The sequence below is a fragment of the Macrotis lagotis genome, chromosome 3 (assembly GCF_037893015.1).
Source record: "Macrotis lagotis isolate mMagLag1 chromosome 3, bilby.v1.9.chrom.fasta, whole genome shotgun sequence".
Taxonomy (NCBI): domain Eukaryota; kingdom Metazoa; phylum Chordata; class Mammalia; order Peramelemorphia; family Peramelidae; genus Macrotis; species Macrotis lagotis.
Genome location: NC_133660.1, coordinates 294058020 through 294081681, shown reverse-complemented (window position 1 = coordinate 294081681; position 23662 = coordinate 294058020). Strand labels below are relative to the sequence as shown.

General features: G+C 37.8%; 1 protein-coding gene and 1 pseudogene across 1 annotated transcript; both read left to right on the top strand.

Annotated features, from left to right (window-relative positions):
• The first annotated feature begins 1390 nt into the window (after nt 1-1390).
• On the top strand, nt 1391-2292 carry LOC141516742 (olfactory receptor 9Q1-like; annotated as a pseudogene).
• Nucleotides 2293-22430: 20138 nt separating this feature from the next.
• Nucleotides 22431-23366, top strand: LOC141516741 (olfactory receptor 9Q1-like). Its single transcript, XM_074227731.1, has one exon. The coding sequence runs from the start codon at nt 22431-22433 to the stop codon at nt 23364-23366; it is 936 nt and encodes a 311-aa protein (XP_074083832.1).
• The last annotated feature ends 296 nt before the right edge of the window (nt 23367-23662 follow it).

The window sequence follows — 23662 nt, the reverse complement described above, 5'->3', positions numbered from 1 at the left end:
TTCTTACAGAACAATAGTATTCTATAAAATTCATGGACCAAACTTGTTCAGCCATTCCACAATTGATGGACATCTCTTCAATTTTCAATTCTTTGCCACTCCAAAAAGAGCCACTATGAATACTCTGGAATATGTGGGACCTTTCCCATATTTTATGATTTCTTCTGGATATAGGCTTGGTATTGGAATTGCTGGATCAAAGGGTATGATCAAATTTTTTGCTCTTTGGGCATAGTTCCAGATTGCTCTCCACAATTGTTGGATCAGTTCACAACTCCACCAGAAATACACTAATGTCTCAATCCCCTCACAACCTCTCCATCATTAACCATTTCCCATTTTTGTAATCTTAGCCAATCTGATTGTCATGAGGTGGAATTTCATAGTTGTTTTAATTTGCATTTCTCTAGTTAGTTATGATTTGGAGCATTTTTGTTATGATTATATATAACTTTTAATTTCTTCATTTGTAAACTGTTTAGATCCTTTGACTGTTTATCATTTGGGGAATGACTTGTAACCTTATAAGTTTGATGTAATTCTCTATATATTTTAGAAATGGTACCTTTACCAGAAGCCCTAGCTGTGAAAATTATTTCTCAGTTTTCTCTTTTTCTTCTAATTTTTGCTGCATTGGTTTTATTAGTGTAAAAACTTCTTAATATAGTCAAAATCATTCATTTTGCAATTTATAATGTACTTTCTTGCTTTGTCATAAAATTCTCCACTTTCCATAAATATGATAGATTTTGTAGTCTGTTAATTGGCCTATGGTGTCACACTATATGTCTCAATCCTGTCCCCATTTTGACCTTATTTTGGTATAGGATGTGGGACGCGTGTCTATGCCTAATTTTTGCTACACTATTTTCCAGTTTTCCCAACAATTTTCCACCTACAGATTATTGTATTCAATTACTATTGTTTCGTTTGAAACTTCTCAAACCCACTGATCCATTACTCTGTTTCTTAGCCAGTACCATGCCGTTTTGGTGACTGCCACTTTATAGAATAATTTTTGACCTGGTAGAACTAGACCACCTTTTTTTGGGTAATTTTTTCATCAGTTTTCTTGATATTCTTGTCCTTTTGTTGCTACAGATGAATGGTATTACTATTTTTCTAGCTTAGTAAAATAGTTATTTGGTAGTTTGCTTGACGTGACTCTGAATTAATTACTTAACTTGGGAAGAATTGTCATATTTATTATATTAACATGAGCTAACAATGAGCAATGGACATTTTCCCATTTACCTGGATAGTAGGACTTATTACTTGGACCCATGTTTTCTCCAGCCTACTCTACCACTCTCCCCTGCTCCACTAATTCATCATGGTGCACTTTGATCTTGACCTGAATCTTTTCTTTTCCTAAGCAACAGTTAGCCTCATGACTATTGGAAATAGGACCATGATAATGGAGTTTATCCTGCTTGGCTTCACCAACTACCCTGAGTTAAAGTCCCTTCTCCTCATAGTGCTTCTGGCCTTCTACCCCATGATGATGTTGGTTAACCTGAGCATGATCACCTTGGTCTAGATAAATCCAAAACTTCATACACCAATCTACTTCCTGCTCAGACATCTGGTTTTTCTAGATTTCTGTTTTTCTTTAGTAGTACTACCTCAGTTCCTGGTGATCTTAACTGCTGGAGGAGCTGTGCTCTCTTGTGAGCAGTGTGCCACCCAATTCTTTATGTTCATTTTCTTTGGCACCTGTTGATTATAATGGCTTATGATCGCTATGTGGCTGTGTGTCAGCCTCTGCTTTATGTCACTATCCCTAAGACCAGGCTGAAATTTGTGACTGGTGCCTACATTGGGGCCTTGGCTAATGCTACTGTAAGGACTTGCTGCATGCTCTTACTTTCCTTCTGTGGTAACAACCAGATAGATTTTATTTTCTTTGACCAGTTGAAACTGGTGGGGACACTTTCCCATAAGACCTTGTGCTATTTGCTTGCTTTCTGATATTGTCCAGTCTGACCACAGTTTTGGTGGCCTGTGTGTTCATTATTATCAGAACCATCCTACAGGTCCACTTTGCTGGAGGGAGGGCCAAGACCTTTTCCACTTGTGCCTCCCACTGGACTGATGTTGGGTTCTTCTTAGGGACCTTTGCTTTCACATATGCATACAGCAAATCTGGAGAATTCCCTATATGAGAGCAAGGTGGTGTCTTTGTTCTACACTGTAGTTATCTCTATGCTGAACTCTCTCATCTTTAGTCTGAGGAACAAGGAGGTGAAAGAGGCCCTGAAGACAACTCTTAGAAGGCTTAAGTTGTCTTAAGTTTTCCATTGTCACTGAGTATGGCAACTGATATTCATTTCCTCTTTGGCATCATCATTCTAAGCCATGAATATCACCATGGCCATTGGCAAGTGTCCTAAACGACTATGTGCTTTGTAAACCGAATTATAGGAGACCTTCCCACAAGTTACTTCAAATTACTGAGTACCAGGAGGGGGCAAAGATAAAGTGGAAGACATAAGAAAGGCATTATCATTTGTTGGAGCAAAGGTTAGGAAAGCCAGTCCGAGGATTAATTTCATGATAGTATGAATGAAAGTGAATTATTTTGTTGACACTTGGAAAACAATGAAACGGGTGAAAATTGGGAGAATCAATGAACAGAAGACAATAACTAAGGTTCATATTCTATCAAGACATTGGCATGGTGAAGTGGAAAAGATTAGTGGGTCTCATTTCTTCATCTGTAACACTCTGGAGGGCAGTGTTGATCACTCAATATTGAGTTCTTTCTACCTTCTCTTTCATTCTAGAAGAGATTAGAACTAGGTCCTTTCCAGGCCCCATCTATTATTTACTTTCTGGAAAGGGCATGAGTAGCTTAGCATTTGATTTTTATCTTTGTCTCTCCTTACCTCTGTTATATCCTAACTTCCTTTTCTCTAGAGATTTAATTAGCTTCATCTTGTTTTAAAAAATCTTGCTTTTAGTCTAAAGGAAATGTTATGGTCCTCAGGTACATTGTGTCTTTCTCTGCTTTTCTGTATTTATGTCAGACTGAAAATCATTAATACAGTAATAATAGCATAGAGACTACAGTTAGGAAAATTCCTAACAGTTGACTAGAACTTAGATTCTATGTTTTAGTAAGTTTTGTACATTTCCAGATAACTTTCTCCCTTCCCAGTTTCTTGGGAATGAGCTAAGCATACCATACAACCTTCTTGATTAACATCAGGTTTTATATATATAAATGTATATGCCAAAACACAGAAACATATGCATACACATACATCTCCCCCCCCATATATATGTATACATATTCATATATGTGCATATATTTATGTGTCAATTCAAAATCACAATACAGGAGATAACCAGGAAAATAAATGAAGAATGTCTAACCTCCCAGGTACTGGACAGACAAATAGGGATGTAGTTTTGGAAAAGAATATATTCACTTGACATTTCTCTCAGACCTTGAAGAAGCAATTACATGCAGCATCTTGATCTGACTTTTTTCTTCCATTTTGTCTGTGGGACTCCAACAGAACACTCAGATCTTTTCATTCTTTCTGGTAGTCCGGTCATCTTTTCACTTTAATCTATATCCTTATGTTGCAATTTCTCTTCAATTTAGCTCAGTGAATCCTTGTTGCATTGAGAGCATCATATTCGATCTTGCTACTGTATCCAGAGACCCATAGTCTCTACTTTCTCTCACATATTTTTCATCTTTTCTAAAACTTATAGCTGTGACTTAGGTCATCACCTTCTGGATGATTCTAGAGTTTGAAATGATTTCTCATAACTGAGAGGGAATACTTATTCCTCTAAACTACAAATCTTAGAGTGCCAGTCAATCCAAGTACTTGCTATCTCTAAGACCCTGTGTCAGGTACTGGGAAAAGTCACAATTTCTTGCCATCAGGAGTTTGTATTCATTTTGGGGGCATGCTGCTTATACAGAAAGTACAATAGAAAATATATAAGGTCTAAAAAAATAATTTTGCAAATGGAGTGGCAAACTCTACTTACTTGGTGATAGGGGAATCAAAGAGGACCTTATGGGTGGAGTTGTGAACTCATTCAACCTTTGTGGAGAGCAATCTGGAATTATGTCCAAAGGGCAACAAAAATGTGCATACCCTTTGATCCAGAAATACCATACTGGGTCTATTCCCTGAAAAAATAATGAAAAAGGGTAAAAACATCACTTGTACAAAAATATTCATAGCAGCCATTTGTGGTAGCAAAGAGTTGGAAATTGAGTGAATGTCCATCAATTGGGGAATTGTTGAATAAATTATGGAATATGTATATTATGGAGCACTACTGTTCTATTAGGAACCAGTAGGGATGGGAATTCAGAGAATCCTGGAAGAATTTGCATGAACTGATGCTGAATGAGATGAGCAGAATGAGAAGAACATTGTACACCATAACTGCAATGTGGGTTGATGATCAATCTTAATGGACTTGTTCATTTCATCAGTGCAACAATCAGGGACAATTTTAAGGTATCTGCAATGGAGAATACCATCTATATCAAAAGAAAGAACTGTGGAGTTTAAACAAAGATCAAAGACTATTATCTTTAATTTAAAAAAGTTATCATATTATGTAATTTTGCTGACTCATATATTATTTTTTTCCTTGAGGCAATTATTTCTCTCCCAACATATTCAATTTTGATCAATGTATAGCATGGAAACAATGTAAAGACTATCAGACTGCCTTCTATGGGGAGTGGCGGGGGGAAGGAAGCAAGATTAAGGGAAAAATAAAAAAAAATAAAGAGGACCTTATGTAGAAAGTGACAGCTGAGGTTGAATTCCAAGAGGCAAAGATAAGGCTGTGGGGAGAGAGAGAGAGAGAGAGAGAGAGAGAGAGAGAGAGAGAGAGAGAGAGAGAGAGAGAGAGAGAGAGAGAGAATGATCCATGTTTGATAAAAAGTAACAAGCAAGTGTCTAGTGGTTTTGATTGAATGACCTTAATGAATGAGTGACATATAACTTAAACAAATAACATTTTCTTAAATAATGTGTCACAAAAATTTAGACTTTTGAGATAACTTGTATTTTTTTCCACTTCTGAGTTGAGTTTTTGTTTGCTTTGAGTTAATTAGGCCAGTTGAAAATGCAATAATAAAAATACACACGTGTTATTTTGGGTAAGTCAATTTTATATTTTTGACTTATAATGTTTTCCCCCAAATTGACTGAGATTTATAAGTGGATGAAACCTTAAGGATCTTCTAGCCCAATTTCTAGCCCTTTTACAGATAAGGCAATGAGACCCACAAAAATTAAATGACATGTCAAAGACAGTGGCAGAGTGCCATTTTTTGAACCTGGGTTCTTGTCTCTAAAACCATTTTTTGTTTAACTCGTTGTTGTTGTTCAGTTATTTTCAGTCATATCTGACTCCTTGTGACCCCATTTTGGGTTTTCTTTGCCAAGATACTTGAGTGATTTTCTGTTTTCTTCTTCAGTTCATTTTATAATGAGGAAATATAGGCAATCAGGTTGAAATGAAAGGGTCAGACTATCAGAAAGGATATGAGGCTAGATTTGAACTCAGGAAGATGAGTCTTTCTTACTTATCAGTGTTAGCACTACCCATTGCACTACCCAGTTGCTCTATTCAACTGTGTCCCATCTAAATGTAAGACAGTTTTAATATTGGTCCTTATAACTAGAATATTATATTCCATTTAGAGAGTCACATATTTGCCAGATAGTAAAAGTGAAGCTGGTTCAATAGATAGCTTGCTAGATGCTGAAAGGATTTTGAATCAAACTTTCTAGTTTAATCCAATTTAATGAACTTTTTAAAGTGCCAAACATTGAAGATTAAAACAATATTTAAGGGATTTTTAATTAATTTATTTATAAAAATTTTCATTTTTATTTATTTACACATTACTAAAATAGTCTTATAAGAGTAAAAATAATTCCTTCTCCCCCCACAAAAATAAATCTCAAAAAATAATGTGAAAGAAAGAGGAAAAAATGTGCTTCAGTTTGTGTTCAGATGCCATTAACTCTGTCTTTGGGGTGAATAGCATTCTTTATCATAAGTTCATCAGAAAAGTAACCATATTTCCTCACATATAAGGTATACCTTAATTTTGGGATCTGAAATTTGAACAAAGAATGTTATTACATAAAGTTATTGAGCTCAGAATTTATTCATCAAAAAATTCATTCAACTCTTCAAAACTTCCATCCATTACCTTGTCCTCATCTGTGTTGAATGATGAATCACTGGCTTAGGTGAAGCTCCGACTGCTTTTCTGTCTGTGCTCTGGTTGGTGGTTGACCACAAGCACTCCCTGAGCAAATCTGGTTTGTGGGCACACACTTAGTCCATTCTGTTTCATGAATCTGAAGCACTAATTGTGTCCTCCTTGGAAACCAGTCACTTCTTTTTTTTATCAGTAATTCTTCTTGCCTCCTGCTGAACTATCTTTGTGGACATAGGAATTCCTATGGCCTCTCTAACTCAGGCCATTTGACTAACTTGCTTCACAAGGCCTTCTGCCATGGCATTTTTAGTAGGTTTCTTCTTCCTGAAGCCAGTTTTGGGTTGTTTTTTCAAGAGAAGGACAAAACTATCATTCAACAGCACGATTTTCATTCACTTTTTTGCAAATTGGATCACTTTGGACTCAAATTCAGCACTGAACGAAAATCTTTTCTGTGCCATTTATGGCAAAACATAAACTAATATACTGGTAACAAATGTGAAACAATAAGGACAAGGAAACAAGCATGGAAGGAAAGGGAAATGCAAGTAAAAAACTCTACAACCACTATATAAGATATTCCCAGGTTTTAGACTCCAAATGTTTTGAAAAACGGTGTGTCTTATACATGGGCAAATATACTATTTCCATATTTTTCTCATAGTTTCTATTGCTGATTGTAATTCCCTCTATCCATTCCTCCTAATTCCCATTTATTCTATATTCTCTCTTTTGTCACTCTGTTCCTCTTCAAATGTGTGCTATGGGGCAGCCAAGTGGTGTAGCACACAGTGCACCAGTCCTGGGGCCAGGAGGGCTCAAGTCCACATTCCACCTCAGACACCCCAAAATCACCCAGTCATGTGGTCTCTGGCAGGCCACCCAAAGCCAACACCTTACAAAAAAAGAAAAATGTGTTGTTATCTGACTACTCTCTTCCATGATCCATGATCTTGTTTTCCCTCTAGATTTCTATACCCTATTAAGTGTGTATGTTGTTTCTTCACTGAGCTATTTCTGATGAGAATGAAGACTCACTCATTTCCTCTCACCTTCCCCCTTTCCATTCTATTACAAAAGCTTTTTCTTGATGCTTTTCCATAAAATATCTTAGCCCATTCTATCTCTCCTTTCCCTTTCTCCCAGTACATTCCCTTTTCACCCAGATTCCATCTTTATATTATATTGCACCTTCATATTCAGCTCCCTCCCATGCCTTGTCTAAATATACTCATTCTAACTGCTCTATTAAATGTGAAGGTTCATATGAATATTATCTGTATCTTCTTTCCATGTAGGAATATACACAATTCAACATCTAAATCCTTCATACTCTTCTCATCTACCTTCTCTATGTTTCACCTGAATCCTGTATTTGAAGAACAAATTTTCTATTCAGCTCTGTTCAAAGAGGAATGTTTGAAATCCACATATTTCATTGATGATCCATCCTTTCCCCCTTGAAGAGCATCTTCAGTTTTGCTGGGTAGCTGATTCTCAGTTACCTTCCAAGCTCTTTTGCCTTCCAGAATATTATATTTCAAGCCCTATGAGCCCTTAATGTGGATTCTGCTAAATCCTGATTGTTCCAAGATATTAGAATTGTTTCTGGTTGCTTGTAATATTTTCTCTGTGACTTGGGAGTTCTGGAATTTGACTATAATATTTCCTGGGGGCTATTTTTTGTACCTCTTTCAGGAGTAGATCAGTTGATTCTCTCAATTTCTATTTTACTCTCTGCTTCTAGAATATAAGTGCAATTTTCCTGTAGAAATTCTTTAGATATGAAGTCAAGGCTGTTTTCCTGATCTTGACTTTCAGGAAACCCAATAATTTTTAAATTGTCTCTCTTGTATCTGTTCTCCAGATCAATTGATTTTCCAATAAGATATTTCATCTTTTCTTCTGGGTTTTCATTCTTTGGGTATTGTTTTATTGTTTCTTTATTCTTTGCAAAGTCATCAGTTTCCTTTAGCTCCATTCTACATTTGAAGGAGTTGTTTTCTTCAGAGAGCTTTCTTATGTCCCTTTCCATCTGGTCAATTCTGCTTTTTAAGGCAGCCTCCTCCTCATTACCTTTTTTGGGCTGCTTTTTCCATTTGACCTAAACTGGGTTTTAGCATGTTGTTTTCTTCAACATTTTTTTCAATCTCCTTGACTATGTTGATGACGTGGTTTTCATGTTTTTTTCTGCATCTCTCATTTCTCTTCCCAATTTTTCCTGTACCTCCCTTACTTGATTTTCAAAATCTTTTGTGAGCTCTGCTATAGCCTAAGCCCAATTTCTATTTTTCTTGGAGGTTTTGGATACAGAAGCTTGGACTTTGTCATCTTATGAAGTGTATTTGATTCACCAGGGGATCAAAGTAATTATCTATGGTGAGGTTCTTTTTTTTTCTTTCTGTTTACTCATTTCCCCTGACTGCGTCTTGGTTTTCAGGTGCTTCCCAAGCTTTTAAGTGTTATTGGGGCTCTCCCAGAAGGACCTCTGTTGTTTCAAGGTCCTATGAGAGTCTCTGTCTGCTCTCCTAGCTTGTGCTCTGATCTGTGGATGACCACAAGCATTTCCCTCTCCCCTAGTGCTGTGAGGAGAGGCCCTGCTCTATGGCAATGGGGGGACCTGTACTGTGAACAGGTTTTGAATATGGACAAATCATCAGATTCCTCTCCCAGGGACAGAGAGACTTTGACAGTCTCCCGCCCCCCCCCTGCCATCTTCTTATATTCTGGAAGTAGCTGCCAGGTGGCTCCATGCTGGGTGGCTCCCTGTCAAGCAGCTCCCTGGGTCTGCTTCTCTTTTGTGGTTCTGGGCTATGATGAAGGCCACTGCTTCACTGAGGGCCATACTAGCCTGGGATCTATGCTCACTCTGGCAGAGGTTTCCCTGCTGATTTTCTAAGTTGTACTTGGTGTTCCCTGGTTTGGGAAATCTGGAAACTGCTTCTGCTGCATCAAGCTGGTACCCTAGGAACCCATGTACCCCGTGGGCTCTTTGAGAAGGCTGAAGCTCTCCTTCGCTCCTGCCCCCTACAACTCCATTTAACACAACCTACCCATGATTTTCTTTTGGATTACCTTGGACTGGCACTTTGCCTCACTGGGTCTTTCCATAAGTTCTGTTTCTCAAAAATTTAGTTAGAATCATAATTTTATAATTTTAAGGTTTTTGGAATATTTTGAAAGAGAGCTCCTGGGAAATCCTGTCCTCAAGTTGCCATCTTGGCTATGCCCTATCAATAAAAATTAAAAAAGAGAAAGAAAATTCCTGCCTTCAAGGATCTTACAATCTAAAAAGGGAGACAGCACACAAAAGAAGGAAGAGGAGAGGAAGAGGACATACTAGGAAAACCTGTGACAGAGTATCAGTCCTTGGGACTCTTTAGGAAGGAGATGCTGTTATTATCCATATTTTATAGATAGGGAAACTGAAATGTCTTAGGAAAAATTTAAACCTAAGTAGTCTTAACTCTGGAGACCTTTATGTTGGTTAGATTAAGGGAGAATTGATGGAGAGTGGTAGATTTATGAGAACAAGGACTTCACAATACAATATAATTTTCTCTTTAAATTTTTTATTTATATAATTATATTATATATGAGTTAGTTACATAGCATACCACTTGCAATATATAACACATATTTATATGTAAGTCTTAATAAGTACATTAAATATAATAAAATATTGAAATAAATATATAAATTCTATACCATATATGTTTGTGTGAACACACACCTACACACCTACACATTTATTTACTAGAATCCTGATGAGAAAGAAAGGAGTCAAAGGGAATGACTAGAAAATGTAATAATTTTGTTTTATTAAGTTATCAGCATGCAATTAAAGGTTTATCATACTAGAGAGAGGAAGCTTTGTACAAGGGATATATATATATATATGTATATATATATACATATACATATATATATATATATATATATATATGTCAACTTCTCTGTAAGTCATGAAGCTAAGAAATCGAGAAGATTTTTTTTTTTAGGACTGGATTTGAACCCAGGTACTCCTGACTCCAGGGCCAGTGCTTTTATCCACTGTGCCACCTAGCCGCCCCTTGTGAAGATCTTTGGACACAAATAAATGTATCAGATTGAATGACAAGATTATTTTTTACTTAAGCTTGGAAGGGGGACTAGGGTTAAATTAAGCCATGGTCAAGAATAGGTCAAAATGGGGCAATTAGGTGGCACAGTGGATAGAGCATAAACCACAGAGTCAGGAGGAACTGAGTTCAAATCTGTCTTCAGACACTTAAGACACATATCTGTGTGACTTTAGGGAAGTCACTTAACCCCACTGCCTTGCAACTCCCCCACCCCCAAATAGTTCAAAGTTTGTGAGAAAGGTATTTAATTGTCTGTAAGTGTTTATACTTTTAAAATCTTGTTCTTTATTTTTATCCACTTTTCAAATGTAATTATGATGATGATGATGATGATGATGATGATGATGATTGTGATTATCTATTTTTAAAAAGGATTCCAATTTCACAAATTAACCTTAACTGAAGAGTAAAACATGCATTTCTGTGTTCTCACTTATACTATGCCAATGGGAAGCCAGGATACATTTGACCCTTGAGCTCATGGCCTAGGAACCAGTTTCTTCTTTTTTGTCTTATTGCTCACAACTAGCACTCCCTTGATTGAACTCCATCATGGCCCCCCAAAAATCTCATCACCAGGAAATCCATCATCTTGTGAAGCTTAATCAGCTTTAGTACTGACATATCTGTATACTTACTCCCCCTTCCCCATTGGAGGATAAAGGACATAATGAAGAATTCTTCTCAATCCTCCATTTAAAGAAGACTCCTAATTTATCCATCTCTTCATTTTCATCAACTACATTACTTTATACTGGATTGTATCATGATTCCAGTCATTGGTACTTCCCCTTCTCCCCCTTCTATATTTAACTTCCTTTTGTTTGTTCTCTTTTCCATTAGATGGTAAGCTCCTTGAAAGTCATAATATTCATTTTCATGATTCACTTCCCATTTTTTTGTTTGTTTGCCTTTTGTGTATATATATCTCCAGATCTTAGTACAGAGAAGGTCGGTCAGTTTGGGAGAGTTTCTTCTTGATGAAGCCATGTGAGTTCTTTTTTGCATGTAAGAAAACCATGACCTGTTTACCATGGTAAGTGGGGAATTTCACAGTGTGGTCAAGGCAGGAAAAAAATCCATAAAAACTCCTTCAAAGAAGATTCCACTCACCATCTGTGCATGGGACATGTGCACACTCATATATAACACAAGATCCAACAGATCCGAAAGATGAACAGCTCTTGCTGTGAGAGTCTTCAGCACTTACATTATTCAATTAGCAGCCCTGAGGAAAAGAAGGCTGGCAAATGAAGGGCAGCTTACTGAAGTTGGAGCTGGATACATGGATTTTTTTTGAGTTGTGGCAGTAAAAGGGAATGCTATGGAGTTGGGGTAGGTTTTGCAATCAAAACTAATCTAGTCAACATTCTTGACTGCCTACAAAAAGAGTGAATGACAGGCTCATCACAATGAGATTGCCACTTCTAGGAAAACGCCATACTACCATCATCAGTGTCTATGTTCCCACCATGACAAGCATCAGAAAAGGGGGATGCACTCTATGAGGAAGGCAGAATTGAAGAAGCTCAAGGGAAACATGACATACAGAAGTTTAGATTACCTTCAGAAGGTGTTCACATGCATTATTTGTGCAAAACCTGGCACTGAGCATCCCCAGCTCATGTTGATCTGATCAGCCACAGTTAGACACACTGTTATTTGTCTCAAACATAGTGGTGTCATTTTGGTCTTCTTTGATAATGAAGAACAAGAACCAACCAAAGATTCATTTTTGAGAAAAGATTTCTCAAGTTTGTGGTGACCATTTTTGAAGTACATTCCTCTGGAATCTGGCCAGGAATTGAAGTCAAGCTTAGTGGCTTCTTCCATTTTGGAGAAAACCAGTATACTTGCTCTTTTAATATACGTTTGCCCCTAACTTTCTCTCCAACTCTCAAGCATCACTGACAATGGCTTAAGAGTTTCTAGGGTAAGAGTTTCCATGTCTTTTGATCTGGGGAGCTTCCTTCATCCAAGAAGTCATGTGGCTAAAACAAAGAAGTAGCATGATTAGGTTATAGAGAGGCCATGTGGAGAGGCAAAAGGAGGATTGTGGGCTGTGCTGAGCCTCCGAACTTCACTTCAGTAATTAATTAGGGGACTAGAGGACTGGACATTGATTGCTGCTAGGGAAGGCAAGTGGAACTGAGATTTCATGCTGTGCTAGAACATGTTTTAAAGCCGAGAAAGGGAATTTGGTGAGCTAGTGTGAAGAGGCTGGAACGGAGAGATGACTGGGAACCAATACTTGTGATAACCTGATGTCTCAGCTGGAGTGCAGTCTATACAGAGCTGCTCCCTCCGAATCTATCCTGGAGAAGCTCCCTTTATCTGTCCAATCACTTTAGTTCTCACCCCTCTTCAACTGGTACATGTGGGAAGGAAATTCAAAAGTTAGGCTGCAGTCATTGTATCATAGAAATGGAGGTTGGTTTCATTCCATCCTTTGCACTTCCATGTTTCTAGAGGTTGTTATTAAGGAATATGGTCTTTTCATATGATTTGAGTCCACTAGCCTAAATACATGGTTGGAGCATGAGAGAAGGGAATTAAATCTGAAAGGGATGGTTGTTTTTCAGTTCAGTCTGAGGTTGGGATGAGTTGAATATAGTAAAAAATTTCTGAAATGTCAAATATGTAAAATATTCATGCCCCAGATTGATTTTGAACCTAGGAAGGAATTTAATTAGAATATGAATCCCTAGTAATAGAAACAGAGAATAAAGCATTAGTAAAATTGATAATACACATATCTCATTTCAGGTCTGAGTTATGTGATTCATGGGTTTTATACTGTCATGAACAGTAGCTATGATTGGCATAATAACTTTATTCAGTTTCCTATAATCAATGTGATGTGCTAGGTGTCATTGGTCTTCTTCTAGGTTATTGTAAGAAGAGTAATTGGAGCTAAAAATCACTAAGGAGATAATGCATTATAAACCCATTCACCTTGAGACTCTTTATTGTGGGCTATTAGCTATATGGGATAATTCAATTAGCTCCTGGGCATCCTATGTATGATAATTAACACAGGGGTCATCTTAACTACTGATACAGTTAGCAACTCCCAAGACCTCATAATATTCATTTTCATGATTCACTCCCCTATTTATCCACATACCTGCAACCCAGATGGAAGATTGATAGTTCATTCACTTTATCTGAGCAAGAACATCACTTCCTTCTTTGGATTGTTCTCAGCCTCCAAAATGTAATGTGAGGTACTCCTGAATCTGTTGGTATGACAATAACCTGAGTGCTGTTATTAAGTAAACCTTCATATATTTGGCAGCCCTCTTCCTCATTTTCAGCCTGCTATGACTCAGGGGTATGGTCTCCTTACCTTCATGGTCCTACAGTTTAGATGACCAGCGCTTTGGGGAAACTCAGATTCCTGTCTAGGAGGAATCGATCATTTCAGCAGTTCCTCTAGTCTGGTTTATATAGACTTAGGTGAATTGGTATTTCCTTATGGGCTGGGTAGTTAAGGGGGTATACTAAGCTTAAGCAGAATAGAAATTCCCCTTTGACCCCTATTCTGGTTGACTCACTATAGTTTTATTTGTACCTTTTACATTTGTAATTATTTCTTCACGAGTCCCCTGTTTCAAGAGACATCTTTTAAATTCCTTATAGGTGTAATGATGAATGGGGAAGTGGGCCTAGTGCCCCCTCTTTCCATTGATGAGTATCTGCATGGGCAGTCATAATTTTTGGGGAAGCTACTGGGCCTGTTCTAATTTTCTGCTCAAATTAGTCATTGGTTTTTCAAGGACCATATATTGTTGTTCCTATAGTATTGAATCATTCCACTGAAATGTGTCTTTATGCAGAAGAAAGGCTTTACTTGTTCCTGGTGGAGACTGGTCAGAAGTATTGGTGGATCAGAAGCATGAATTCAGTCTCTAACCCCATTACTTTTGAGAATTGCATCCTTTCATATTCATGAGTTGTATTAGAGAACTAGTTGTAAAGTGAACTAATTTCCATGAGGCCATGGTATCATTTTAGTCACCTAAAAATAATAAAGGACAGTTCCATATGAGACTTCTTACTGATTCCACTGACTTTGAAAAAAGTATTTTGAGAGATTTCCAAGCAGATGGAACTCTTCACATTAAAGGATTTCTTTCTTGGCTCCCTTGAATCTTAACCTCACCAAACATTGCTCCAATGACTCATCAGGTAGTTATTTAGACTTCCTCTCAGGCTTACTGGTGCATGAATGCAATCCTGCTTCTCCCCTTTCCCCTCACCATACAAAGATGCCCTTGGGAGAAAGAGATGTTCTAATACTTGAAATTTGTAAGTTGTAAGTAAATTTGGCAACAGATTCCTTTTTTGCTTGCACCTTAATTGTCCCCCCTGGGAAAGCTGAAAACCCATGGTAAGCACTATTTGGAATGTGGCAGCAGTGTTTTGGTATATATTCCAAAGAGGATAACTTCAGAAGACTCCATCCAGGCTGGTAAGAAAAGGGAAAGTCTGCCTTTATGAACAGGTACTGAGCTCTCTTCCTAATAGGATTAACTCATCATTGGATAGCAGGGAGAATGCTGCATTTGGAAATAGCTTACTAGGGTTAGAATTCTAAATCTGCCACTTCTTGGCTACATAAGTCATTTCTTCTCCTTAATCACATTTTTTTTTAACTACAACATAATAGGTCCTATTTCCTTCCAGTCCTAAGTATTTTTTTTTTAGATTTTTTTGGCAAGGCAAATGGGGTTAAGTGGTTTGCCCAAGGCCATATAGCTAGGTAATTATTAAGTGTCTGAGGTCAAATTTGAACTCAGGTCCTCCTGATTCCAGGGCTGGTGCTCTATCCACCTTTCCACCTAGCTGCCCCTCATAGTTGGAAATTTTAAGAAGACACATATAGAGAAATTTTATCTAACTTGTATTGGAAACAAGCTCCTTTAGTGGACTCCCATGATTGCTTTTGTAGGGCACATGAAATAGTATAGAAAATCAATTTGGAGCCAGAGTCACTGGTGTCTGACAAGGATTCATCCAATCAAAATTCAAAGACCCATTACTTATTACTTGTCTGATCTTGGAAAATTTACCATCTCTTTTCTCCTCTGTGCACTGAAGAAGACTAGAGGTTTGAGATCCACTTGTTATGGTGGCAATTCCTTTAGTGTATAGATTGGACTTGATGGCCACTGATGTCACTGTGAAACCAGTTTCTGTAATTCTGTATTTCTGGCTTCCTTTTTATTTCTGAATCTAATCTTGTCCTAATATAGCCAAATCCCTAAGAGGCAATACTACATAGTGAAATGGAACCAGCCCTGTCACTTGCAATTTGTATATAAATATAATCATGAGAAAGTCTTTCAATATTCCTTGCTCTTATGTTATCAAGCTGAGATATGAAGAATTTTTTTACATGTAGAATTGGGAGGAAAAAACATATAATAACATGTGTCATTTCAGTCCTGTAAGAAATTATTATTGTTGGAGAAGTGAGTTTTATCCAAATTGTCATCTTAGAGAGGTGCCTCGGGCTCTGAGTGGTTGTGACTTTCCTCTGATCAATCGGTAAATTTGTATCAGAGGGAAGTCACAAACCCAGGTCTTCCTGAAACCGTGACCAGTCCTCTATCCACTGTGTCTTGCTGCCTTCTCTTATAATAATTTCCTGTGTATAATTGGCACTAGTTGGTGTGGGAAACAGTTTTTCATTTTTACAGATTCAGCTCTATAAGATACATTAGAAATGATTTTAGACCAGCTTCCTTATTTCACACATGAGGAACTTGAGCCAGTTAGTAGCGCAGTGGATAAAGTATTGGATTTGTAATTGGGAAGACTGGAATTTGAATCCTTGTCTAAGATAATTATCGATGGTGCCAGAATAGACAACGTAACCCTCTCAGTCTTAGTTTCCTCTTATGCAAAATGTGGATAATGACAGCCAGGGAGGTTATGAGAGAAAAAATATAAAGAGCTTTGTAAACCATGAAGTTTTATTAACATGCTAACTATGAATAAACTGAGGTCGAAAGAGTTGAAGTAAAGGGTAGTAAAGTTAGGATTTCAGTCCACTTCTTCTGCCTTCAAATCCAGCATGCTTTCTACTAAAATAAGCTTTTTTTTCAAGTTTACATCATCTGCTGATTTGTGCAGGTCTGGAAATGTCTCTGGATGAGACTAAGGCTAAGAGACAAAGTCAAAACCACCAATCACTTATCACATCTGAGTCCTTAACATAATAGAAGAATCACTTCAAGCTTTAAGAAGCCTTGACCTTGGGTTTTGGAGGAACATTAAAATCTACTTTTCTTAGAGCTCAGGTTTGTCTTTATTTGGCTTTTGGATATGTGTTTATGCTCCAACCCCTAGCATAAAAGTTCTTATAATAAAGACTTGTTAGTTGAATTAAAAGATTATCTGCCAACAGGATCATGGACTCTTAACATGCCAATTGAATTTGGTTCGAATGTAAATGTATAATATGAATGTATGTGAAATAAGTCTAGGAAGATTAATTGTATCCAGACTGTTCCAAATGGCATATTGAGGTTACTTTTAAAAACCGAGCATTTAGGGGACTTGGTTTAAGGTCTTTGAATTTTGATTGGATGGGTCCATGTCAGACCCCAGTGATGTTGAATTGCAACTGGGTTGAAGGGAGAAGGGAATAACTTTTGTTAAATGTGCTAGGATCATGATAAGCCATTTACAAATATCTTGTTTTAGATAATATTTCTTACGTTAACTATAAGGACAGAATAGCTACAACTTTCCAAGATATGTTATGACTATGATCTTACATTTTATTTTCAGCTCCAAATTGTCTCCTCCATCCATTGAGAAGGCAAGAAAATAAAACGTATTGAAAATATATATATATATGTAGATATGCTAAGCAAATTTCTCCCTTATTATTATGCAAAAAAGAAAACCAATAAGAAAACAATGACTATATGCCTAGAATAGAGTTCAAGAACATCAGAAAGGGTCAGAGATAGAAGAGATCCTAATTCAGTTTTCTCATGTCACAGAGCAAACAGTCCTTTATAAGAGAAGGGATTCACGTATGTGCTGTTTTCACTAGAAAAGATGGGTAATCACAATCTAGTCCTTCTCTCTGCTGCTCCAGCCACTTGCCATTGCAATAATTTTCCTGCAATAAATATACAAGTTGTCATCAAATCCTTCCTGGGTCCTTTCTAAGGGAAGTTAAATGAACACATGCAGGGAGCTGAATCTTGGTCAATTCAGCACTCTGGTCAGCTAAGGTCCATTCCTGGAGGGACTAAACCATTCACCAGAATGTTGATTGAACGTGACTAATGAGAATTGTGATCATAGTTCCCAGATACATCAAAATGACTATCAATGGTTTGATTGCAGTGATTTTTTAAGGTCATTCCCAGGTTTCCGTTTGTTTGAGGCAAAACCCACTCAGTAGTTAAAGGCTAAGTAAGAGTTGAGGCAAAGCTTGGATTAGTTTGTCTTCCTAAATGACTCTGGGAAAGGAAGATGCTCAGAGTTTCTGGCCAGAACAGAAAAATTCCTATTTAAACTCATCCCATGCTTCCAAAATCTCTACAATGTTCAACTGAGTTCTGGGCTGGGACTTATTATTGACCAATCAGTGAAAACCAGAATGATCTGTATTTAAAGGCATAATGAACGAGCTCCATTTGAATCTCATTGGCTTTATCAAAGTGTGCTTTTCCCGAACCACATTTCAAGAAATTTTAAATGCAAAACTATATGATACAAAAGAGTCAATGGACCCAGTTTTTTTGAATGATGAAATAAATAAATAGGGAAGAAAAAAATCTAGTTCTGAAAGCCCAAGGTACCTTGGGAAATATAAGCAATCAAAACTTTTATTCCTTTGGACAGAGTACCTAAATGTAAGGGTATGACTCCCTTTGTAGACAGGGGGAGATCAGAAAGAGGAGAGGAAGAAGGGCAAGGTGAAGGAAGATGACTCTGTTGACAATATAGTTCAGATTTATGTAATACTTTAAAGGTTATAAAGTGTCCTGCAAACATTTATTCATATTATCTTCATTATGGCATTATGATATGGATACTCTTATGTTTCTGCAATGGGACATTGATTGGGGTATGTGCATTTCTTGATCTGTATACAAAAAAAGAGCTGAATTTAGATTCTTAAAATCTGGAATCAAATCCTGGGACTCAATTTCCTGATCTATAAAATAAGAGACTTGAATATATGGCATTCCAGACCTTTTCTATCTTTAATAGAATTTCTGTCATTTTTTCCCTGTCATATCTGATTCTTTGTGACCCCATTTTTTTAGTTTTTTTTTTGTTTGTTTTGCAAGGCAATGGGGTTAAGTGGCTTGCCCAAGGCCAAAGAGCTAGGTAATTATTAAGTGTCTGAGATCAGATTTGAACTCAGGTACTCCTGACTTGAGGGCCCGTGCTCTATCCACTGAACCACCTAGCCGCCCCCATTTGTTTTCTTGGCAAAGATACTGGCATATCTCCAGCTCGTTCATTAAATAAAATAGATGCAAACCTTTCTGATGTTCTTTAACTCTATTCTAAACATATAACCATTGTTTTCTTCTTCTTGCTTTTCTTTTTTTGAATATTAATAAGGGAGAAATTTGTTTAGTACCTGGTTAAGTGATATGCCCGAGATGACACAGCTGGCAAATATCTGAAGCCAGATTTGAACTCAGGATGCTGAGTATTCCTGGCTCTAGACCCAGCACTGCATCTCTGCACTGTATCCCACAAAAAGGACTTAATGAATGCTTGTAAATTTGACTAAGAACATATTTTAGAGTTCCCATCCTCTGGGGACATCTTTTTCTTTCAAACATCTGGATTTTAATGAGCGCCAATCATATGACCCTGACACAATGGAGCTAAATCCTCAGAGAAGTAACCACACAGTTTGAAAAAAAACTCTACATGATATATTACTAGTTTTAATAACAATGAGAGAGAGTAGTTAGAAGTGTGGCTTTGGAGTCAGGAAGACATGGGCTTGAATTCTTGCTTCAGATGTGTGATTCTAGGAGTCACTTAGCCTTAATGCTGCACAATTTTCTCACCTCTGATATGAAGGAATGACCTCTGGGTCCCTTCCGTCTCCCTATCTATACACCTGCAACCTACTATGTGACTATAATTCTGTTTTTCTACTATTATAAGCAATTCTAAACTCTGGAAGACCCATAGACATAAGGCTATTGTGTACTTGAGAGTTCTAGATAATTTATGGTTTGAGTATTCTCTGGAGTGTTTACAAGACAAAGAAACCAAACCAAGCAGTTACCACATGATCTTTGACCCACACTTCCCTTAGGATTGATTATCAGTTACAGGGAGAGTTTAACTTAAAGACATATATTGCTCACAGAATAGAAGAATGTAATTTGACACTTCACCTAAACTGGAACATTGGAGGGTTGGTGCTCTCCTAAATCTGAGCAGTTTGGTCCCTGGTAGGAACCTCTGACCTTGTCTGCCCCTAGCCACTCCATTGTGTTTCAAGGAGAATGGAAATTGTAACCAGATGGGCATGAATTATCATCACTAATTCATGACCCTCCATCCCTTCCATTTCCATCTGGACCTTTACTTTCTGCTCCTGTGCACCATCAACCCCCAATAAGTTTCTCTCTATGTTTGTGTGTGTGTGTGTGTGTGTGTGTGTGTGTGTGTGTGTGTACATGAGTGTCTGCTGTGTGTGTATTTGTGTGTATGTGTTTTGTAGAGGGATGGGGCCTTACTGATAATATTTGGAGTTAAACAGATCTGAGGTTGAATAGAGGTTTTGATGTTTACTCTATGACCTTGGACAAGTCAGTTAATGTCTTTGGGCCATTGGTAGCCTCATCAGTAAAACGACTCTATAGAACTAGATTCAATTTAATTAAAAGGAAATTCTCATGTGACTATTATCTGCAAAGTTCTCCATGATGTGAGGGTTGTTGATGGAACCAATGGTCAGTCAGTAATAGATGATCAATCAGTCAATCCACCAATAAGCATTTATTAAGCACCTACTGTGTACTACACACTGTACTAAGTACTGAGGAAAGATTACACACACAGTAGAAATCCTGCTTTCAAGGATCTTCCAGTCTTATTGGAGCAAATAACGTGAATACCTTTAAGCTGATATAACATGTACTAAGTAAATATAAATTGATTTAAGAAGTGGAAAGGAACAGTTGGGGGAGATCAGGAAAGGTATCATGCAGGTGGCAGCATTTGACCTGAACTCTGACTTCTAAGAAAGGGAGATACTCAGGTAGTAGGGAATAGCCAGTGTGAAAGCATGGAGTTGGGAGATGGAATATTGTATCTGAAAGACAATGAGTTGACCATTTTGACTAGAGTGAAGTGAGTCTGAAGGGGACTCATGTGTGATTCGTTTGGAAAGAGAGGTTATAAGATGATTATAAAGGATAAACAATCATCTATATTTGATTCTGAAGACTCTTAAGAAGCCAATGGAGTTTCTTGAATCAGGACATCTTTTGGCAACTGTGTAGAGAATAGAATGAAGGAGAGAGACTGGAAGCTGAAAGGATTATTAGGAGATTATTGTAATAGTTCAGGCAAGAAGTGATGAGGACCTGCACTGGAGGGGTGACTGTATGAGTAGCCTAAAGGGGAAGTTTTGAAACAGAACTACTAAAACATCGCCACTAATTGATGTTCATTTAAGAGGAGTTGGAGGAAGAGTGCAGATTTAAACAAAACTCTGTCTAAAAGATTGATAGTACTTCACAAAAATAGAAAAATTAGGAAAGCAGAGAGTTTATATATTTTTTCAGTCATTTTCAGTTGTATATGACTATTCAGTTGGAATATTTGTCATTTCCCATTCCAGTTAATTTAATAGATGAGGAAAGTGACTTACCCTGAGACACACATAGTTATTGAGTGTCTGAGGCCAGAATTGAACTCAGGAAGATGAGTCTTCCTGACTCTTGGACCAACATCGTATCATCTGTCTGTCCAGGAATTCACACGGGTGGGTTTGGCAAGGATATATTTAATTCTGAATTGCATGTATTGAGTCTGAGGCTGCCTTCATAGGTTATCTAGTAGTTTTTGATGTGGATTTAGATTTTATATGATCACCTTTACATCCTATGGTCTTCTGATTCAATGAAGTGTCGTTCTTTTTTTTGGGTTTTGCAAGGCAATGGGGTTAAGTGGCTTGCCCAAGGCCACACAGCTAGGGAATTGTTAAGTGTCTGAGGCTGGATTTGAACCCAGGTACTCCTGACTCCAGAGCCAGTACTCTATCCATTGCAACTCCTAGATGCCCCCCAATGAAGTGTCTTTCTAAAGAACTGAGGTAATCCAGGAAAGAGGAAAAATGGAAGGGCTTGTGGTAGCAAAACCTCAGGAACCGACCTAGATTATAAACTCCTAGAGAGCTAGCACTATCTTTTACCTTTTTTTTGAGTCCTCAGTGCCTAGCACATGGCCAAATAAATGCTTTTTGGCATGTTGAATGTTGACAACACTCAATCTCCAGCAGAGTAATGACAAGAGTCTTGGATGCAATCTGAAGATCAGTTTTCAAATTTGCCTCTTGATGGTGCAAGAGACAGCATGTTGGACCTGGACTTGGCAGACTTGAGCTCATATCCAGTCTCAGAGATTTCCTAGATGTGCAACCTTGGGAAAATCACTTAACCTTCTGTCCACTTTAGTTTGCTCACTTATAAAATGGAGATAAAAATAACACTTTTATTTCCAGTGTTGTGAGGGTAAAATAAGATAATACTTACAAGGTACACTGTAAATGTTAGTTTATAATAATAATAATATTAAAAACATAATTTAACCTTTTTGGATCTCAATTTCTTCTTCTGTAAAATTAAGGAGTTGAATTGAATTTACTGCTCATCAGCAAGCATTAACTAGGAGCTTAGTTAGAGCAAGACCAGATTTATTTACCAAGACCATAGCAAGTTCCTGTATGATTGGACCCATCACTTGAACCCCAGCTACTCTGCCCCTCTCCCCTACTCCTCTAATTTTTCTTATTGCACTTTGATTTTGACCTGAATCTTTTCTTTTCCCTAGCAACAGTCCATAGCCTCATGGCTATTGGAAATAGGACCATAATAATGGAGTTTATCTTGCTTGGCTTCAACAACCACCCTGAACTGGAGAGTCTTCTGCTGGTAGTGTTTCTGGCCTTCTACTTGATAATACTACTGGGTAACCTCAGCATGATCACCCTGGTCTGGACCAGTCCGAGACTCCACACACCCATGTACTTCCTACTTGGACATCTGGCATTTCTAGATTTCTGTTTTTCTTCAACTGTGTTACCTCAGCTCCTTTTGACCTTAACTGCTGGAAGAGCTGTGCTCTCTTATGAGCAGTGTGCCACCCAGTTCTTCATGTTCACTTTCTTTGGCACCTCTGATTGCTACCTGCTGGCCATCATGGCCTATGACCGCTATGTAGCTGTGTGTCAGCCTCTGCTTTATGTCACCATCATGACTCCGAAGACCAGACTGAAATTCGTGACTGGGGCCTATCTTGGGGGTTTGACTAATGCTATTGTAAGAACCTACTGCATGTTCTCACTCTCCTACTGTGGTGACAACCAGATAGATTTTATTTTCTGTGACCTCCTAGCCCTGTTGAAGTTGTCCTGTGGAGACACTTTCCCACAAGACCTAGTGCTTGTGATATTTGCTTGCTTTGTGATGCTATCCAGCCTGAGCACGATCTTGGTGTCCTATCTGTTCATCATTAGAGCCATCCTCCAGATCCACTCTGCTGGAGGGAGGACAAAGACCTTTTCTACTTGTGCTTCTCACATGACTGCAGTTGGGCTCTTCTTTGGAACCCTTGCCTTCATGTATGCACGCAGCAAATCTGGACAATCCCTAGAAGAGGGCAAGGTGGTGTCTGTGTTCTACACTGTAGTGATCCCTATGCTGAACCCTCTTATCTACAGTCTAAGGAACAAGGAGGTGAAGGAGGCTCTGAAAACAACTCTTAGTAGGCTTAAGTTGCTGTAAGCTTTCCATAGTCACTGAGTGTGCCAATTGTAATTCATATTCTCTTTGGCATCATCATTGTGGGCCTTGAGTTTCACCATGGCCATTGACAATTGTCTTACACATCTGTGAAGAGTTAGGCTCTAGGCTTTGTTAATAGCATTATAGGAGACCATCCCAGAAGGTCCTTCAAATTACTCAGTGATAGGAAAGGATAAAGGTAATGTGACACAGTGAAGAAAGATATTATCATTTTTTGTAGCAAAGGCTAGGAAAGTCATTATAAGGATTAATTGTAGGATAGTCAGTATGGGAGA

Bases quoted from the DNA above. Each gene is read 5' to 3' on its own strand.
- LOC141516741 (XM_074227731.1), top strand. From the start codon at position 22,431: ATGGCTATTGGAAATAGGACCATAATAATGGAGTTTATCTTGCTTGGC.